Source organism: Crotalus tigris, unplaced genomic scaffold, assembly GCF_016545835.1.
Source record: "Crotalus tigris isolate CLP2741 ecotype Arizona unplaced genomic scaffold, ASM1654583v1 scf7180000018306.2785112, whole genome shotgun sequence".
NCBI classification, from domain to species: domain Eukaryota; kingdom Metazoa; phylum Chordata; class Lepidosauria; order Squamata; family Viperidae; genus Crotalus; species Crotalus tigris.
This window is the reverse complement of record NW_024096934.1, coordinates 629,471-648,780: the sequence shown is the minus strand read 5'-3', so window position 1 is coordinate 648,780 and position 19,310 is coordinate 629,471. Positions and strand designations below refer to the sequence as shown.

Below are 19,310 nucleotides of genomic sequence, written 5' to 3'. Positions count from 1 at the left end.
ACTCAGCCCTTGCGCCCCGTCACGTGCAGATGATGCTGCAAGGCACGGGTGGAGGATGTGGCTGTCATGGCGCTGCTGCGCCGCCTGGGTGATCTGCTGCAGTGGGACGTGGAGGTGGTGGGTGGCCTTATGGGGGGCAGAATGGGGGGGCACGGAGTGGGATAGGCGTGGAGGCAGGGGCGGTTTTGGGGCACTCAGTCTCTAAAAGGTTCACCATCACTGAGCTAGGATTTGCAAGAAGAAAAATAAGTCGCTTGAATATGATTTTAGGATCTATGTCTGGGTAGGTAGCGGAGGGAGCAAGATTAAGGATCTCAAAAAAAATGCTCTGATGTTGAACAGAGCATGCTGTTAGTGCTGGAATTCCATTAAGATTAAACAACACTTTAATAAGAGCTGTCGTCATTCCCCTGATCATATTAATCTCTTAGTAAGCTACTATAGCTCCTTCAAAAAAAAGTAAAAGAAAAGGATCCATCTGGCATCTGGTTAGCAGCCTGGAAGAGGCACTCATAGAAGCCCAAAGACAATTGTTTTTCTACTGCCATGGGTTTTTAATTTTTTTTTTAAATAAAAATTATTATAGTATAAAATACAAACGAAAATAAAGATGATAGGAAAATAAGAAAGGGGAAAGAGAGGTGTCGGTATAGGGCAGGGGGTCGGCAACCTTGGCTCTTCTATGACTCCTGGACTTCAACTCTCAGAATTCCTGAGCCAGCCATGCTGAGAAGAAATGGAAAGGTTTCCAAGCTGAGCCATGTCGGCTCAGGAATTCTGGGAGTTGAAGTCCACGAGTCATAAAAGAGCCAAGGTTGCCTGCCCCTTTTTATAGGGGGAAAGAAAAGAAAAGGCATTGACTTCCAACTTTTTTTAGCACAGTAAAGTACAAAGTAAAATTACAGGGGTAACTTTTTTCTTTACCAACTTACCAAATACTGGCCCCAGCTCTGTAACCACAAACGGTATCAATCGGCAAAACCCAACATCAAGAGTGCTGATTAGATAGGTTTGTTGTTATAAAAACGGCCAGTACATTTTTATACTTACACCCCTGGTGGCCCAGTGGTTAGAATGCAGTATTGCAGGCAAACTCTGCCTACAGCCAGGAGTTCGATCCTGACCGGCTCAAGGTTGACTCAGCCTTCCATCCTCCCGAGGACCCAAATTGTGGGGAGGGGCATATGCTGACTCTGTCAACTGCTCCGAGTGGGCTGTAAAGCACCGGGAAGCGGTATATAAGCCTAAGCGCTACTGCTATATTGATAAAAAGTTGACGCTGCAATATTACTATGAGGCACTAAAGAGTCAGAAGCCCATCTTGTCCTTTTCTTTTTAGCCCTTTATCCTCCAGTTCTTTCTCTTCCCTTTGTTCTCCCCCATTTCCCCACTACTTTCACTTTCTTTTGTATTTTACAGCTTGATAGACTTAATAAAATTATTATTATTTAAAAAGAAAAGAAAAAAATGCAAGAGATCCTAATGAGGAACCACGGTCCTTCTCTCTCCCTGCATTTCAGGTGCTTTCCGTATGTGTGGAGGAAGAGAACATTATCCCGTACATCACCAATGTGCTGCAGAATCCCGACCTGGCCTTACGAATGGCTGTCCGTAACAATCTTGCCGGTGCTGAAGAGCTCTTTGCCCGAAAGTTCAATGCCCTTTTTGCCCAAGGGAGCTACTCAGAAGCAGCCAAAGTAGCGGCAAATGCCCCGAAGGTATGGAAAATGTCCACGTGATCCATGCTTTGTCTTCTGGTTTATCCACTAGTCAGGTCTGAATCCTCCCTTCACGTCCTGCCTGTTTGTTTGAGTTTTTTTTTTTTTTTTTTTGGCACTGATGTACAAGTAGCCCTCAACTGATGACCACAGTTGGGGTTCAGAATTTCTATTGCTAAGCAAGTTGGTGGTTTTAGTGCACAACTCCCCAACCTTTCTGGGTTGGCAGCCCAGAGGGAAATGGAGGAGCAGGGAAATGTACGGGTGTGTTTGTGCACACACACAAAACTGGTGTACCCACAACGGTGGTGCTAGCACCCGTGCGCACCCGTGACACCCCTGGTGAGGCCAACACCTGCGCACATGCACAAACAGGCCTCTAGTGCCCACGTGATGCTGGCGGCAGCGCTAGCGCCCCCACGCATGCCAAACGCCTGCTAGCACCTGCGCAGCAGCACTAGCGCAAGTGGGGAGGGTACATGCACACGTGCACGTCCTCACTAGCCATTCTTGTGGTCAAGAGACTACAGACCGGGCCGCGGCCCATAGGTTGGGGACCTCTGGCTTGGTGCATTGCGCCTGATTTTACGGCCCTTTTCCCCACGGTTGATAAGCGATTCGTGGGAGTTGTTAAGCAAATCGTGCATTAAGCCAATCCAGCTTCCCGTCTTGACTTTGCTTGTGAGAAGCTGGCTGGGAAGGTTGCGAATGGCAATCACAGGACTTTGAGACCTGGGGGATTCTGGGACATGGTCGTACGACTGGTTATAAGTCACTTTTCCCAATGCTGCTGTACTGTCGAACGGTTGATAAATAGTTGTAAGTTGAGGACTTACCTGAATTAGGGAGCATTGCTAGTCCTTATGGGGCTGTCACTTGCAAATCGATGGGTGACCTGAGCCTCAGCCTTTCTTGGCCATTGGTTGGCAATTGCCCTGACTTAAGTATGTGGCTTGGAATTTATTTATGTATAATTTATTTATAATGTATAATTTATTTATAAAATTTACTGGCCACCCATCTGACCTCAGGGTAACTCTGGGTGGAATGACAGTTAAAATCGCCATTGGTGCCTTTTCATGCCCTTTTTGCAGTGGTTCAAATGTAAAGGTACATGGTGGACTTTAGAAAAAAAATGGGGGAAGCAAGTCACACATACACACACACACACACACACACATACAAGTTCATTCCGAAACTAGACTGGGAGGGCTCCTGCCTATAGTTTGACTGAAGACTTTTCAGCTGTGGTGGCCCAGTGGTTAGAATGCAGCATTGCAGGCTAACTCTGCCAACTGCCAGCAGTTCGATCCTGACTGGCTCAAGGTTGATTCAGCCTTCCATCCTTCTGAGGTCAGTAAAATGAGGACCCAGATTGTTGGGGGTCATAGGCTGACTCACTAAGCCACTTAGAGAGGTCTGTAAGGCACTGTGCTATAAGTCTTAAGTGCTATTGCTATGGTAGTTTCCAATCAGAAGGAAGTGCGCAGCTGGCAATAGGAGACCACCACCTTGGTTCTCTTCCAGGATAAATTATAGTTGATCAGGGTGAGAATGGGAGCTAGTCTTTCTGCTTTAATAATCTCTGGGGGCCGTGTCCTTTCCTTTGAAAACAAGTTAAGCAAATCACACAGCCTGTCAAGCTTGAAGCTTGCTTTGCTGGTGCAACCTTGACACAGCCATTCAGGGATCCAGATCCCCCATTGACTTTGCTTATCATGATTGCCAAGAGCCCAAATTTTGATCACGTGACCCTGCAGATGCTGCGGCGGTGGTTGCAAGTCGCCGTTTTCAGTGCCGTCGTAACCTGGAACAGTTGCTAAACCTACGGTTGAAAGTTGAGGACTACCGGTATATAAATTTTATATGCTGCCCATTTGGCTGCCGGGTGACTCTGGACATCTGAACAAATTATTAAAGCAAAAATGCAAAACATTTATATATTAACATTATCAGAAATTAGAAAAATTAAGAACCAGGACTCAATGGAGTGTGGGTGGGATCTTCATTCTAGTCCACTACTTCCAGCATGAAACACACACACACACACACACACACAATTGGGGCCCCAGGCCAATTGGTAGAGCCAGATATCCATGTTATTTTCCTTGCTGACCATTTAACCTGGTTCTTTGCCCATTAACCTGGTTCTTTCAGGTCCATCACCTACATTCCCTAAACTTTCTTCTATGCTTGAAAATCTCCCAGAAAAGCTGTATTTATGCCACCTGATAACTTCCTTCAAATCTTTTATTTTCTGTGAATTTTCTTCTTAACACGCCTTGTAGCTGAGCCAAACTGAATTGTGGGCGTTTGAAACCGTCCCATAATTTCTTTCCTGTTTACTTCCTGTCTCCGATTCTCTTCCCTTCCGGCATTTCCTCTCGGCTGTTGTGAGAAAGTACGCGCCGACTGTGATCTTTGACAGCTCAATATTTCTGTGTGTGCTCATATTCTACATTTGAACAACTGACCAACTTTACTGTAGTCACAGAACTGTCTGCGGTTTACTTGGAAGATTCACAGATGTGAACACATCTCCGAATAAATTAAAAAAGAGGTGGGGGGGGGGAGAATAGAAAGGAATACTTAATAAATACAAACACTAACCTAATCATCAGATACAAGCCTGCGGGTTACCTCAATCAAATCAATGCATTAAAATTTCTTAAGAGCTTGGACCAGTGGTGGCGAACCTATGGCACTGGTGCCAGAAGCGGCACTCAGAGACCTCTCTGGGCACGCGCGCCGTCGCCCCAGTCCTAGGCCTTCAGCTGGGTTTTATAAAACCTTTTTGCTTTAGGCCTCCGCCGCCATGTGGGGAAAAAAAAAGGTTCAATCAATCAGTCAATTTCAACTCCTCCCGGGAAAAAAAAAGATCTTGCAAAGTTGGAATTGATTGAACTTTTTAGTCCCACCCAGTCTGCCGTTACCACCGCAGCCATGCCCACCAATGGGCCACGCCCACCCAATTGGCCACACCCACCTGGCACTCGACGATGGCCAGACTGGCTAGGAAATGGTGGGAGTTAAACCCCAAACGTGTGGAAGGTGCCAAAAGTAGAAAATAGCGGTCTAAAGCAGTGTTAGTCAGTCTTGGTGACTTCAGCCCTGAACCCTGGTGGCACAGTGGTGAGAATGGCTGCCTAGGGAATTCTGGGAGTTGAAGTCCAAGTCATCAAGGTTAAGACACACTGATTTAAAGGTTCTGCCAATAGTTTATTTAATAACTTATACGGTTCTTCTTGACTGATGTGCAATGAATAGTGTCAACGGTGCTAACATCGGATGTTTTTGCTTTGACAACAGATGGAGATGCAACCATTTTCTTCTTATATTTTACAGTTAGAGTTAGATCAGTGTTTCTCAACCTTGACAATTTTAAGGCGCGTGGACTTCAACTCCCAGAATTCCACAGCCAGCATTGCTGGCTGTGGAATTCTGGGAGTTGAAGTCCACGTGCCTTAAAATTGTCAAGGTTGAGAAACACTGAGTTAGATGCTGCTGCGAGGAGGAATGTGCATGAGAGTTTAGCTAGACATAACAATACTGAACCTAGTGTGTGAACAAAGGTTATTGAAATAAGAGATGATAAGAATTGGCCGGGCTGGAGAACTGGTGGGAAAGCCTGCATTTCAAACTAATTGGAGAATTTATGACTGTTAGTTGGAGGAGGGAATTGTGCTTTGATACTATGTGCTCAGGGGGACAGGAATCCAGTTTTTGGCTTTGACTGTGTTAGCACTAATGCTATGCTTCTCAAATAAAGATTCTTTAAAGTAAACAATGCCTCAGAAGTTCTTTAAAGAGTTTCATCTGTCGGAACCATGACAAATAGATGATGTATTTTATCTGCCCTTTTTTTTTTTTAAGGGAATATTGCGTACTCCAGACACCATCCGCCGGTTCCAGAGTGTCCCAGCGCAGCCAGGTCAGACATCTCCTCTGCTTCAATATTTTGGAATTCTGCTAGACCAAGGGCAGCTGAACAAATATGAGTCCCTGGAACTGTGTCGGCCTGTCCTCCAGCAAGGGCGCAAGCAGCTCCTGGAGAAATGGTTGAAAGAAGACAAGGTAAGCCGTGTGCTTGGTAGGAGGGCACCTTTGAAGATGGAGGCCCACCAACAGCTGGAATTCATCCTGTCTGCTGGGTCCAGTCTCTCCAATTGTGTGTAGAGGCCACCAGTCAGACCTGCCCCCAATTGGTCCTCTAGACCAGAGGTCTCCAACCTTGGTGACTTTATGACTTGTGGATTTCAACTTCCAGAATTCCTCAGCCAGCCATGCTGGTTGAGGAATTCTGGGAGTTGGAGTCCACAAGTCATAAAAGTGGCCACGGTTGGAGACAGACCCCTGCTCTATGCAAGAAAGGCCCTCGACTCCGTTCGTGTTGAAAGGTATACTTCACTAAAAGCTGAATGGAATACAGTATAGCAAAGCCAGAGCTGACGTTTGCACGCCAAAGTTTCTCGGTTAACTTTCCCCATCCCATTCCTCTTCTCCCCTGGTCCTTTACTGTCCAATTATATTTGAATAAATTGTTTTGGGAACGGTCTCTTCAACAGGCTGGTCGGTGAGCCATTGCTTTCCATTCCCAGAGCTTTGATCTTGAGACGGTTTCTCGGGAAGGTACAGTGAGTTGTTAGCCTTCCTCCCCCATTCCCGGCCAGCTCTTCCCTCCCCTCCCCAATAATTCAGGGCGGACTAGCAGCTAGCAAATGCGAAGCTCAAATCGTGTGATGGTAATTCTGACAGCACCCATCTGCCTCCAAGGAAATAGAAATGGTTTTGAGTTCAGATTACGTAGCTTCTGCTGGACAGTGTTGCTCTTCGGATTGGTATCATGGCAGAGAATAACAGAGTTGGAAGAAGCCTTGCAGGTCTTCTAGCCCAGTGATTCTCAACCTGTGGGTCGGGACCCCATTTGGGGTCGAACGACCATTTCACGGGGGTCGTCAAACAACGCAGTCCGCCATTCCCCCCCCCCCTTTTCCTTAGCTGTGCTACTTCCTTTTATTCTATTGGCTTTTGAAAGCCAATAGAATAGACTCTCTTGAATAGAGTCTAATTCTATTGGCTTTCAAAAGCCAATAGGAATTGTCCAGGCTGTCTCTGCCCTGCTGAGCCCGCCAAAAGTCCCATTCTGCAAACGGTGCTGCAGTTGAGTAGTCCTCGACTTATGACTGGTTGAGTAGTCCTCGGCTTACGACCGGTTGGGGGTCGCGGCATTAAAAAGGTTGAGAACCACTGTTCTAGTCTAATCCCCTGCTCAGGCAGGAAACCCTATACCATTTCAGACAAATGGCTACACAATCTCTTTTTAAAAACCTCCCGTGTTGGAGCACCCACAACTTCTGGAGGCAGGTGGTTCCACTGGTTAATTATTCTCACTGTCAGGAAGTTTCTCCTTAGTTCTAGGTTGCTTCTCTCCTTGATTAATTTCCATCTGTTGCTTCTTTTCCTGCTGTGCTTTGGAGAACAGCTTGACTCCCTCTTCTTTGGGGGCAGCCCCTGAGATATTGGAAGACTGCTATCATGTCCCCCCCTCGTCCTTCTCTTCATTAAACTGGACATGCCCAATTTTTGCAACCGTTTTTTGTAGATTTTAGCCTCCAGGCCCCTAATCACCTTCGTTGCTCTTCTCTGCAGTCTTCCTAGAGAGTCTCGACTTCTTTTTTTATGTCTTGGCAAACAGAACTGGATGCAGAATTCCAACTATAGTCTTACCAAGGCATTATAAAGTGTTATTAACATTTCCCGTGATCTTGATTCTCTCCCTCTGTTGATGCAGCCTAGAGAACCATTGAAAACTGCCAGCTCACAGATGGGTATGGAGGACTTTGGCTCCTGGCTGGCATTTCCTGGCAAATGAAAGGAGAGGAAATTGCCTTTCAGCTCTGTAGCTGAATTACGTAATGTTGCCCTTAAATTACTGACCTTTCCATCAGCTGTCGGTTCCCGTTGTTCCAGCTGATGGACTGATGCTTTCCTATAAGCATATTACGACTTAGGTCTAATGCCAAAATATAAATCATCTCTCCCCCCCCTCCCCCCCATAGCAAAAAAATCTCAGAAGACTTAATCTCTCTGGTCCAAAATATTGCAAGACTTAGAAAAGCTAAAATCATTATAAGATTCTAGTGCCCTGCATCAGTTTGTGACCCCATTGATTACAATTGATCAAGTCTTTGGGATTCTGTACTTGAATCGGGATTTGAAATTTCCAGACATTTGCTACACATTTTTTCAAACCCTGGGGTGTGGCTGATGGGGCTGGAATCTGTAAAAACTTTGTCTTTTCTTAATCGAAACAACAATGTTCTTCTTTTGTCATCTATAACCACAACCTCGGAATTACATTCCTCATTCAGCAATTGCATTGAGACAATGCTGGTCCTTATTTAATGAATGCTCTGGCCTAATTGCATCTTAAAGGTGTTTTTTTTTCCCCCAGAGGTTTTTTATTTCTGTTACAGGATTTAATTTAATCCCTTTGCCTTCTGATAACCCTTATTAGTAACTTAACTCCTTGGAGTCAAAGGTTATTCAACTCCATAGCTGGACTTCTAAATGTAGTTACCTTATTTAATTTTTTATAAAGTTGGAAGGGACCTTGGAGGTCATCTAGTCCAACCCCCTGCTGAGACAGGAAACCCTATACCATTTCAGACAAATGGCTGTCCAGTCTCTTCTTAAAAACTTCCAATGTTGGAGCATTCACTGCTTCTGGAGGCAGGTTGTTCCATTGTCCACTGGTTAATTGTTCTAACTGTCAGGAAGTTTCTCCTTAATTCCAGGTTGCTTCTCTCCTTGATTAGTTTCCATCCGTTGCTTCTTGTCCTGCCTTCAGCTGCTTTGGAGAGTAGCTTGACTCCCTCTTCTTTGTGGCAGCCCCTGAGATATTGGAAGACTGCTATCATATCCCCCCTCGTCCTTCTCTTCATTAAACTAGACAGATCCAATTCCAGAGCCATTCCTTATATGCTTTAGCCTCCAGTCCCCTAATCATCTTTGTTGCTCTTCTCTGTACTTTTTCTAGAGTCTCAACATCTTTTTTACATCGTGATGACCAAAACTGGGTGCACTATTCCAAGTGTGGCCTTACCAAGGCCTTGTAAAGTGGTATTAACACTTCACGTGATCTTGATTCTGTCCCTCTGTTAATGCAGCCTAGCATTGTGTTGGCCTTTTTGGCAGCTGCAGCACACTGCCGGCTCATATTTAGGTGATTGTCCACTAGGACTCCGAGGTCCCTCTCACAACTACTACTATTGAGCAAGGTAGCCCCTATACTATTCCTGTACATTTGTTTTTTCTTGCCTAAATGTAGAACCTTGCTTTTTTCACTATTGAATTTCCCAAGGAAGCGTATTAAAATAATGTAAGATAGGGAGCATGGTGCCTTGTGTAGTTAGGACGCTGGGATGGAGGTTAGCACGTTTGCGTTCGAGACCTGAGTGTTGCTGTGGGAGATGGGTTGAGTTCCCATCCTTCTGGGGCAGGATTGAATTCCTGTCCTTTGCTTCAGCTCCTGTCAGGGACGTGAAAGGAGCCTCCAGCTACACATCCCCCAGGCAATGGTGTTATCTTCAGCTAGTCTTTTCAACCTGGAAGCCTCGGTGCTTCTAACATGAGTGCAAGCAAGCAATCTAAGACAGGGGTGTCAAACTGCCGACCTGCGGGCTGCACACATCATCCGGAAGCCGCACCCACCCCGGTAATGGCAAAACTGGCCCAATATGTTGTGTGACGTCGCAAATTTGACACCCCTGACCTAAGATATTGCCTGCACTTTAATCTTTATTGTTTTGAACTTCATTTTTGGATTCAGCTCACCCTTCTCCCTCTCTCTTCTTGAAGATGGGGATGGAAAAAAAGACTGAGAACAAAAGCTGAGTTCCTTAGCTATTTTAGTTTTACAGTGAAGGCGTTTAAGCAGCCACGCTTAAATCTCAATCTGTCTTCATTCTTGACTGGGGGTTTAACACTTGACCCTTTGGTGACTGGTCAAGGACAGCTCTTCTGAAAGGGATTTTGCTTTCTTCCTCCAACGTCACCTTCCCTGGCAAGGTATATTTGTGGCTTTCTTCTTGGTTTGCTTGTGTATTGAGGACTAATTGCATCAGGCACTGCCCAGTGTTTAATTTGTTTCTATTATTGACATTCATCCAAAGTGCCACTCATTGTTTAATGTCATCCTGATATAATATGTTATGGTTCCGGCTAATGAAACACTTCAAAGAACTTCCAGGCATTGATTTCCCTAAAAGTCTTTTATTGCTTCAAAATGTCGGCACAGGCATAACGAAGTCTATGCTAAGATCTAAGTTCTCTTCCTCTGAGCAGTTAAATTATCAGCATGTTCCCTCCCTAAATTAGCTGTCATATATCACCCGTTATCCAATTAGTGTGAAGGTCAAAGGTTTCCTTCCTCTCTCTTATGCTCTGCATTAACTCTAAAAATACCAGACAGTTCTGCATATTGTCAAAGCAAGAATATACAGTATTTGCAGCGTTGACATAATCCTTAAGACAGGGGTGTCCAATCTTGGCAACTTTAAGACCTGTGGACTTCAACCAGCATGGCTAGCTGAGGAATTCTGGGAGTTGAAGTCCACAGGTCTTAAAATTGCCAAGGGTTAAGATGTTCCTGCAATGCAGCATAGGTCCCATCATATAGGAGCTGGCGGGGGGGGGGGGAATCATATACTATTCACAAAACGAATATTATATTTTGGAAGTTTCCTTAGGATGCATGTTTCCCCAACTACTTGTCACATTTGCAGACCTGGGGAAACATTTCTACTTGCAGTTTGTTTTATATATTTAGCATACTATTGGGTATTAAAAAAACAACCCTCAAAACCCAATCTCTGCAATGCTTGCTTTTAAACAGTTGGAATGCTCTGAAGAACTGGGAGACCTCGTGAAGTCTGTGGACCCCACCTTGGCCTTGAGCGTCTACCTACGGGCTAACGTTCCCAATAAGGTCATTCAGTGTTTTGCTGAAACGGGGCAAGTTCAGAAGATTGTGCTGTACGCCAAGAAGGTAATTAGTTCCTCTGAAACTTTTTTTTTTTTACCTTTTCAACATTGTTATTAGTTTGTAATATAAAAAAAATGCAAAAGCAAATAAAGAGGGGAAAGGGGAAAGGAGAAGTGTAAAAAATAAGGGAGAAAAAGGGAAAAAAAAGGCATTGACTTTCCAACTCCCTCTGGTACAGTCGAATAAAACAGTAACCTCAAACCTCAACTTTTTACTTTTACATAATAGTATAAGATAAGATAAGATAAGATAACCTTTATTGTCATTTTTTTACTGTGGGCACAACGGCACACATCAAAAATGAAATTTAGTTGCCCACTCTCAAAGTGAGACACATACATGACACACACCTAAACATACTATGTACAACATATGTATAGACCCACACCCCTACATAAAGAAACAGATAAATATTAAACACTGTCCATCTTGAATATATAATGGAAGGAGGAAGCTTGAGAGCTCACGAGGTTAATGCTGTATGGAACTAGCCATTTTTATAACAACAAATCTGTCTAACCAGTAGAACCCAAAATCAACTTTCATTTTTTTTTCCACCTCAAGCACAAAGTCCAGAAGCGGTTTCTAAGTAAAAACAAAAGGACTTAAAGTTTTTTTTCTTCGATCAAAGCAGTCAATTTAGCTGTTCAGAGTCCCTCTGAAACTTTTTTTTTTTTTTTTGAAGCCAGCCAAATTTATAGCCACCCTCACATCTTGTGGTAGATCCTGTGCATCTTTTGATCAGAGTCTTTGATCTTAATCCCTGTGTGAAATAACCCAGCGCATTCAGTGGCCTGGTTTGATTTCTGCGTCCAAAATTCCCAGGCCACACCTCTGTTGAAAATGACTTATAACACCTAGCTTATGAAGAACCACAACAGGAGGCAATTCTTCTAAGTCCTTTTAAGGACAAAAACCACGCATGGTAGGAACAGCACATAGCAAACTGAAAAATAAAGACTCATAAGGCTGGTTCCAATCAAGACATCTTGGGATGAGGGGACCTTGGCGGTCTCTGGGCTTAGTTGTTTTCTTGCAGATGTTTACTATTTATTATTTGGGTAATGAAAGGTTTGCAAGAAAACAAGCAAGCTCAGAGAGCACCAAGGACCCCTCATTTCAACCCTCCTTTATTGGTGCATCTTGGGGTCTGTGAACTCTGCTAGGAGATGAATCGGGTTGAGCTTTTTCAGTTTTCAGTCTAACAGGTGACCAAGCCAAACACAGATAATGTCACTCAAAAGTAGAGCAAAGCTGATAAAATATTTCTTTTGCTGCCTTCACATGCCCTTCCTAGGTTGGTTACACTCCAGACTGGATCTTCCTCCTGAGGAACGTAATGCGGATCAGCCCGGACCAAGGACAGCAGTTTGCCCAAATGTTGGTGCAGGATGAAGAACCTCTGGCAGATATTACACAAGTAAGGAAAGATCTGGAAAGAGAGAGAAAAGGACATTTGGGTCAGTTTTGTTAGAGTTTACAGCTTTCCAGCGCAAAAATAAGCCCCCCCAATAAGCACACATTCCAAATGAGCAGAAGGCATAGTTTAGAAAAACTTTTATCTATAAAATATATATAAACAAGATACATACAGTTTCATTCAGCTCTGAGGAACATCAACAAGTCTTAACTTGGAGATCAGAAAATAAAATAAAATAGAGAAGACTAAGACAGCGATGGCGAACCTTTTACAGACCGAGTGCCCAAAAACTGGCCCCGCCCCTGCTCCACCCCACCTGCCCGCAGGCCCACTCACTACCTCCAGGGCCCGCGGACTGCCCAGGCAGCCCAGCAGCACCACTGCGGCCATGCTTTTTGCCCGCGCCCTGCAGCATCAACTGTGCGCGATGGGGTTGTGAGGGCAGAGTCTTGTCTATGCTGCCTGGCTGCCATGTCCTTGGCTGCGCTGCTCCAAGCCTCCAGGGGGGCTGTTGGTGAGGGGGTCACGGGAGGAGGCAAGGCTGGAGCAACAGCACGTGTGCCCACAGAGAGGGCTCTGAGTGCCGCCTCTGGCACACGTACCATAGGTTCACCACCACTGGACTAAGACACACCCAGACCTAGGCTGGATCGCATACCTCACACAGCCAATACTGTGTCTTAATCAAAAACAGTTCTCAGTGGCTGGTTTATTGCTATGGCTGTTCCAGTTCATAAAATTTCTTACACAGTGACAAGTTTGCTCCATCAGGCTGCAACAAATGGCTTTATCCCGGAGATTCTTGGTTTCCTATAAAGTCCACTTGTTGCATCTAAAGGAATAATTATTGGATTGTTTCTCCAATAATCCTGTTTTTCACGTTGACGTTTCTGTCATTCCCAGTCATTGACCTCTTTGCACTTTGTGTAGCATTGAGTGATGCTAGCAGGAAATTTGGCAGTGTTGCAATCACAAAATTCAGAGTGTGTGCCCTGTTGTGAAGGTTTATTAATAAGGTAGTAAAAGGTGACATTAAGCAAGCATGATAATAACCATGTTGCAGAGCATTCAGAATGTGGGAATGTGATGGTCCTTAACAATTTTGAGCCTTAAGTCAGTGTGGTCTATAAGCCCAGTTTGGTCATAAATAGAGTGAGGATATAAGACTTCAGCTTTACGATGGGGTGTAAAATTTAGCAGCTGGCCATTTGTTCAGGAGCAAAATGGTAGGTGATGTGACTCTGGAAGGGCTTGTATTTAGCAGTCTTGAGGATGTTGCAGGATGTATAGGGGCTGCACAGATCCATGTTCTCCTGACCTCATGTGGAAGGTGAAGTCTCAGCAGGCATTTCTTGATGGACCCAGGTCCTGCTTGCTAAATCTTTCACATGGCCTCTTGAGGACATGCAGCTGGAATAAGGAATAAGAATATTCCTCTGATTTGAGGGGGTCCTTGAGGCAGTTTTTGAAATCTGTAGGATTCTATAGCAGTTTTGCTTATCCTTGCCAGCTTTAAGCTGTTGCATGCTGGCTGAGAATTCTGGGAGCTGAAGTCCACATATTTTAAATTTGAGAAATACTGTTATACAGTATCAGGATTTGGCACTAAAATGAAAACAGGTTTTGTGAAAAGACAGTTGAGTGTCGTTGTATATCAGGGGTCTTCAAACTTGGCCCTTTTATGACTTGTGGAGTTCAACTCCCAGAATTCCTCAGCCAGCGTGCCTGGCTAAGGAATTCTGGGAGTTGAAGTCCACAAGTCATAAAAGGGCCAGGTTTGAAGACCTCTGTTGTATATGAAACATTTCAGAAGTGAATAGAAAAGTTCAACCTTTCATATGGCTCTATTTTGAGTTTTAAACTCTTTCCTAGGAACGTCCCATGTTTGACAAGACCTCATTTTGTGCTCAAAATACATGATTCAGATGCAAATAGAGCTGTTTGAAAGTTGAAAAGCTACTAATGAGATCAGAACTCTGTTTAAAAATGGTTTCAGATTTGAAATGGTTTGAACTTTTAACAAGAAGAAGATGCGAAATTCATTTGGAGTTTTAAACACGCATGATTTGTCTGAATGAGATCACCCTATATTGCTGGAATGTTTGTACAAGGCTTTATCTGCCTTGGGTGGGAAGAATCTAAAACAAGTGCTCCCTTTTATTTTATTTTGCAGATAGTAGATGTGTTTATGGAATACAATCTGATCCAGCAGTGTACGGCTTTTCTCTTGGATGCTCTTAAAAACAACCGTCCCTCTGAAGGGCCTTTGCAAACTCGTCTGCTTGAAATGAATCTCATGCACGCACCTCAGGTAGGTTTTGCACCTGGTTCTCGAAAGGATTTAATTACTCTATTTCTTGGACTTTTCTCTCACAGGAATTTGAAGTAATATTTGGATGCAAAGCTCCTATAAAGAAACCCTTAAATCAGGGATTTCAGTTTGACTCATTCTAGCCCTTAAAAAAAAAAAAATAGCAGAGATGCTTTAATGCTCATTTCCCTGCAGGCAGAAGCTTCCAGTTTTACATGGAAGTTAAACTGATTAAAACCAGGTGCTAGTACTTTTATAATGATTAGATTTCCAAGAGTTTGTTCCGAACTTAAGGGTTCATTCTTTTTAAAATTAAAAGCTTATCAAAGTGAGTGGCTGTCTAAAATTATTACAGTTTATAATGATTAGATTTCCAAAAGTTTGTTCCGAACTTAAGGGTTCATTCTTTTTAAAATCAAAAGCTTATCAAAGTGAGTTGCTTTCTAAAATTATTACAGTTATTAAAAATAATTCCTTGTGATTGCCATTTTGATAGGGTATTAAGAAAACCCAGTTTCCCTAAACTGGAAGCATTTTGGGGCAATGTTCTTCTAAAGCCATGAATGAGCAGGTCTGCAAACCTGGCTTGGTTTAAAAAAAAAAAAAAAAAGAGCCGGCAGTGGATACGGAAAAGTATTCAGATTTCTTATAATCAGCAGCCTTACTTCCGCAGGCTGCTGTGAGAGATTGTGGGGAGCTAGGAAAAATGGTACGGAAGAGAGAATCAACAAGCATAATAAGAGGCAGCCTGGTCTAGTGGTTAAAGTGTTGGCCTAGAAACCAGAAGATTGTGAGTTCTAGTTTGCCTTAGGCATAAAAGTCAGCTGGGTAACTTTAGGCCTGTTGCTCGTTCTCAGCCCGACCCTATTGTCAGGATTGTTGCTGTGGGGGAAATAACAGAATAACAGAGTTGGAAGGGACCTTGGAGGTCTTCTAGTCCAACCCCCTGCTCAGACAAATGGTTATCCAATCTCTTCTTTAAAACCTTCAGTGCTGGAGCAATCACAACTTCTGGAGGCAAGTCATTAATTATTCTAACCTGTCAGGAGATTGCTACTTATTTCTAGGTTGGTTCCCTCCTTGATTATTTTCCATCCAAATAGGAGGAAGAAGGAGCATTAGGTATATTCACCGCCTTGAGTTATTTATAAAAATAATCAAGGCGAGATAAAAATCTAATAATAATAACCAAGAGTCGCCTGTGTCATAAAGGGCAAATCGGCCCAGGTGACAGGAAAGCATTTTGGTGAGAAGCAGTTTGAATTATTCAGAGACTTAATGCATTAAGTATGAATGATGTTTTGCAGTTCCCAACGTTCTGTTTTCATCCCAAAATTAGCATTAAAATCCTCACTCTCTTGATTGTGCACGTGGGGGCTTGACATTTGGGCTCTGAACACACCAGAGTTATCCAAGCATGAATTTCTGGCGGAGCTTCTTTGCCACAGATCTGTATCTCAAGCAAAAATCTCCTCTTTCAGGTCGCCGATGCCATCTTGGGGAATCAGATGTTCACCCACTATGACCGGGCCCACATTGCTCAGCTGTGCGAGAAAGCCGGTCTCCTCCAAAGGGCGCTGGAACACTTCACTGACTTGTATGACATCAAGCGAGCCGTGGTCCACACACACCTTCTCAACCCTGAGGTACAGGGCTGAAAGTGCACCTAATTTACGTGTGAAGAAACTTTGTTGGTTTTAATGTTTTTATGCTTTAAGCCGCCCAGAGTCACTTTGAAGCCAGATGGGTGGGAAATAAATTGAATAAATTTAATTGCCGGGCTGCACATCTTACACCTTTGGGCAGCTAGCAGCAGTCATACAAAGCAGCAATCAAATGTACACAGTAAATTAAAAGTTAAATCAAACCACCTGGTGTAATCTTGACAGTGTTATTACTCATTCCAAAGTCCCCTGGAATAATTCAGATTTAATCAGTTTCCAGAAGTCTAATAACAATGGGACTATTCTCACCTTTCAAGAGAAGGCCGTTTCGGAGAACTTTGGCCATCGCTGAGAGATTGAAGTCCAGCTGCGTTTGGGAACAATTATTCTATTTAGAGGTGGCAGTACGAGGTAGTCCTTGACGTACGACCACAATTCAGCCCCAAGTTTCCATTTCTAAGCCAGACGGTTGTTAAGTGAATTTTGCCCCATTTTATGACTTTTCTTGCCACAGTTGTTAAGTGAGTCACTGCAGTTGTTAAGTTAGTAACACAATTGCTAAGTGAATCTGACTTCCCCATTGACTTTGCCTGTCAGATGGTCGCAAAAGGGGATCACATGACCCCCGGGGACACTGCAACCGTCATAAATACGAGCCAGAGAAGCATCTGAATTTTAATCACGTGACCGTGGGGATGCAGCAATGAACATAAGTGTGGAAACCGGTCACAAGCCACTTTTTTCAGTGCCATTGTAACTTTGAACAGTCACTCAATGAATGGTTGTAAGCCAAGGATTACCTGTACACCAAGCGTACATAATATATTTAGTTTATTCCCAACACAATCAATACAGACTGTTGGTTGTTTACCTCCAAGACAGGACAACAAAACACACCACAGTAAAAATTAAACCAAAGCAGAAACACAATCTAACCAAGCGGCAAAGTACAAACGTTCGGTTCATAACTAACGGCATTATTTTGCCCTCCAAAAAGTGCTCCAAAAAGAAGTTGGTTTGAACAGCTTCTGAAAAGCCAGTATCAAGAGCCCTGGTGGCGCAGTGGTTAGAATGCAGTATGGCAGACTAACTCTGCCCACAGTCTGGAGTTCGATCCTGACAGGGCTCAAGATTGATACAGTCTTCCATCCTTCCGAGTTTGGTAAAATGAGGATCCAGATTGTTGGGGTCAATAGGCCAGAGCCAGGGGTAGGCAACCTTGGCTCTTTTATGACTGGTGGACTTCAACTCCCAGAATTCCTGAGCCAGCCATGCTGAGGAGAAATGGAGAGGTTTCTATGCTGAGCCATGCTGGCTCAGGAATTCTGGGAGTTGAAGTCTACGAGTCATAAAAGAGCCAAGGTTGCCTTACCCCCTGGGCCAGAGAGTGCTGTGAAGCTGTATATAAACCTTATTGCTATTGCTGTGATGCCAATGGATTCATTTAATCCCAAAGGTGCTTTTTCAAGAGGCAACTGGACTTCCTTGTTGTTCTTTGAAAACATTTTGCTTCTCATCCCAGAAGCGTCTTCAGCTCTGACTGGATGGTGGGGAATTCATTTAATTGGTTTATTGACCAGACTTATATGGGCACCCATCTCACCAAAAGAAGCTTTGTGCAAGGAGTTATCATTGCCAATCCTGGCTGAGAATTCTGGGAGTTAAAATCCCATCCCTGCCGAAAGGTTCCTGTTGGGGAAGGCCGTTCTCACACCTCACCTCAGATCTACAATTTCTGCCACAAAGAAGTATAAGAAAAAGCAAGGTCCTTTCTAATGGCTCCTTTTGTTTGCAGTGGCTGGTGAACTACTTTGGCTCCCTTTCCGTGGAAGATTCCCTGGAATGCTTGCGGGCGATGCTGTCGGCAAACATCCGCCAGAACTTGCAGATCTGCGTCCAGGTGGCTTCCAAGTACCACGAGCAGCTTTCAACTCAGTCGCTCATTGAGCTCTTTGAGTCATTCAAGAGTTTTGAAGGTAGGTCAGTTGGGTTCCCGCGCCGCCCTTGAGTTCTGAATCCATATCTCTGACTGCCTTGGTTCCTTCTGGGTGTCCCTTGGCCCGTTGAGAGGAGCTCATTTCTTGAGGTTGTCTTTGTCCTCTTTGGTTGGTAAAGACAAGCAGATGGGGGTGTCACGATGATGGCCATCACTAACGTGAAGTGTTAACATGACGCGTTAATACCACTTTACAGCGCCTTGGTAAGGCCACACTTGGAATACTGCATCCAGTTTTGGTCACCACGATGTAAAAAAAGATGTTGAGACTCTAGAAAGAGTACAGAGAAGAGCAACAAAGATGATTAGGGGACTGGAGGCTAAAGCAAATAAGGAAAGACTGCTGGAATTGGGTATGTCTAGTTTAATGAAGAGAAGGACGAGGGGGGACATGATAACAGTGTTCCAGTATCTCAGAGGCTGCCCCAAAGAAGAGGGAGTGAAGCAGCTGAAGGCAGGACAAGAAGCAACGGATGGAAACTAACCAAGGAGAGAAGCAACCTAGAACTAAGGAGAAACTTCCTGACAGTTAGAACAATTAACCAGTGGAACAACCTGCCTCCAGAAGTGGTGAATGCTGGAGGTTTTTAAGAAGAGACTGGACAGCCATTTGTTTGAAATAGTATAGGGTTTCCTGCCTGAGCAGGGGGTTGGACTAGATGACCTCCAATGTCCCTTCCAACTTTTATTATTATTATTATTACTACCCAGTTGAAGCTGTCTTCCTTTGTGCCGTGATTGTGATGCCACCTTCACTTTTGTGACCACCCTACTTTGTTACGGGCAGCCCTTCTGGCAGTTTCATTCAGGAAGTGATATCCTGCTGGAGAACTTAAAAAAAAAAAAAAAGATGTTGAGACCCTAGATCAAATACAGAGAAGAGCAACAAAGATGATCAGGGGTCTGGAGGCTAAAGCATAAGATGAACAAGGGAACTAGGTATATTTAGACTAGTGAAGAGAAGGACTGGGGGTGACATGATAGCTATCTTCCGATATTTGAGGGGCCGTCACAAAGAAGAGGGGGTCAACCTAGTCTTCAAAGCACCTGAGGACAGGAGAAGAAGTAATGGGTCATTAAAGAGATATCCAATCTAGAAATAAGGAAAAAATCCTGACAGAACAGTTAACCAGAGGAACAACCTGCCTCCGGAAG

General features: G+C 44.0%; 1 protein-coding gene across 3 annotated transcripts in view; it reads left to right on the top strand.

The window, feature by feature from the left end:
• Positions 1 to 19,310, top strand: part of CLTC (clathrin heavy chain) — a 120,212-nt gene that overhangs the window by 54,644 nt on the left and 46,258 nt on the right. For all 3 annotated transcript variants that reach the window (XM_039350005.1, XM_039350006.1, XM_039350007.1), the window contains 7 exons: positions 1,521 to 1,718; positions 5,592 to 5,792; positions 10,615 to 10,767; positions 12,062 to 12,184; positions 14,358 to 14,495; positions 15,977 to 16,141; positions 17,955 to 18,135. In XM_039350005.1, the coding sequence (XP_039205939.1) occupies positions 1,521 to 1,718; positions 5,592 to 5,792; positions 10,615 to 10,767; positions 12,062 to 12,184; positions 14,358 to 14,495; positions 15,977 to 16,141; positions 17,955 to 18,135 (1,159 nt within the window). The remainder of the gene's footprint in view (positions 1 to 1,520; positions 1,719 to 5,591; positions 5,793 to 10,614; positions 10,768 to 12,061; positions 12,185 to 14,357; positions 14,496 to 15,976; positions 16,142 to 17,954; positions 18,136 to 19,310) is intronic.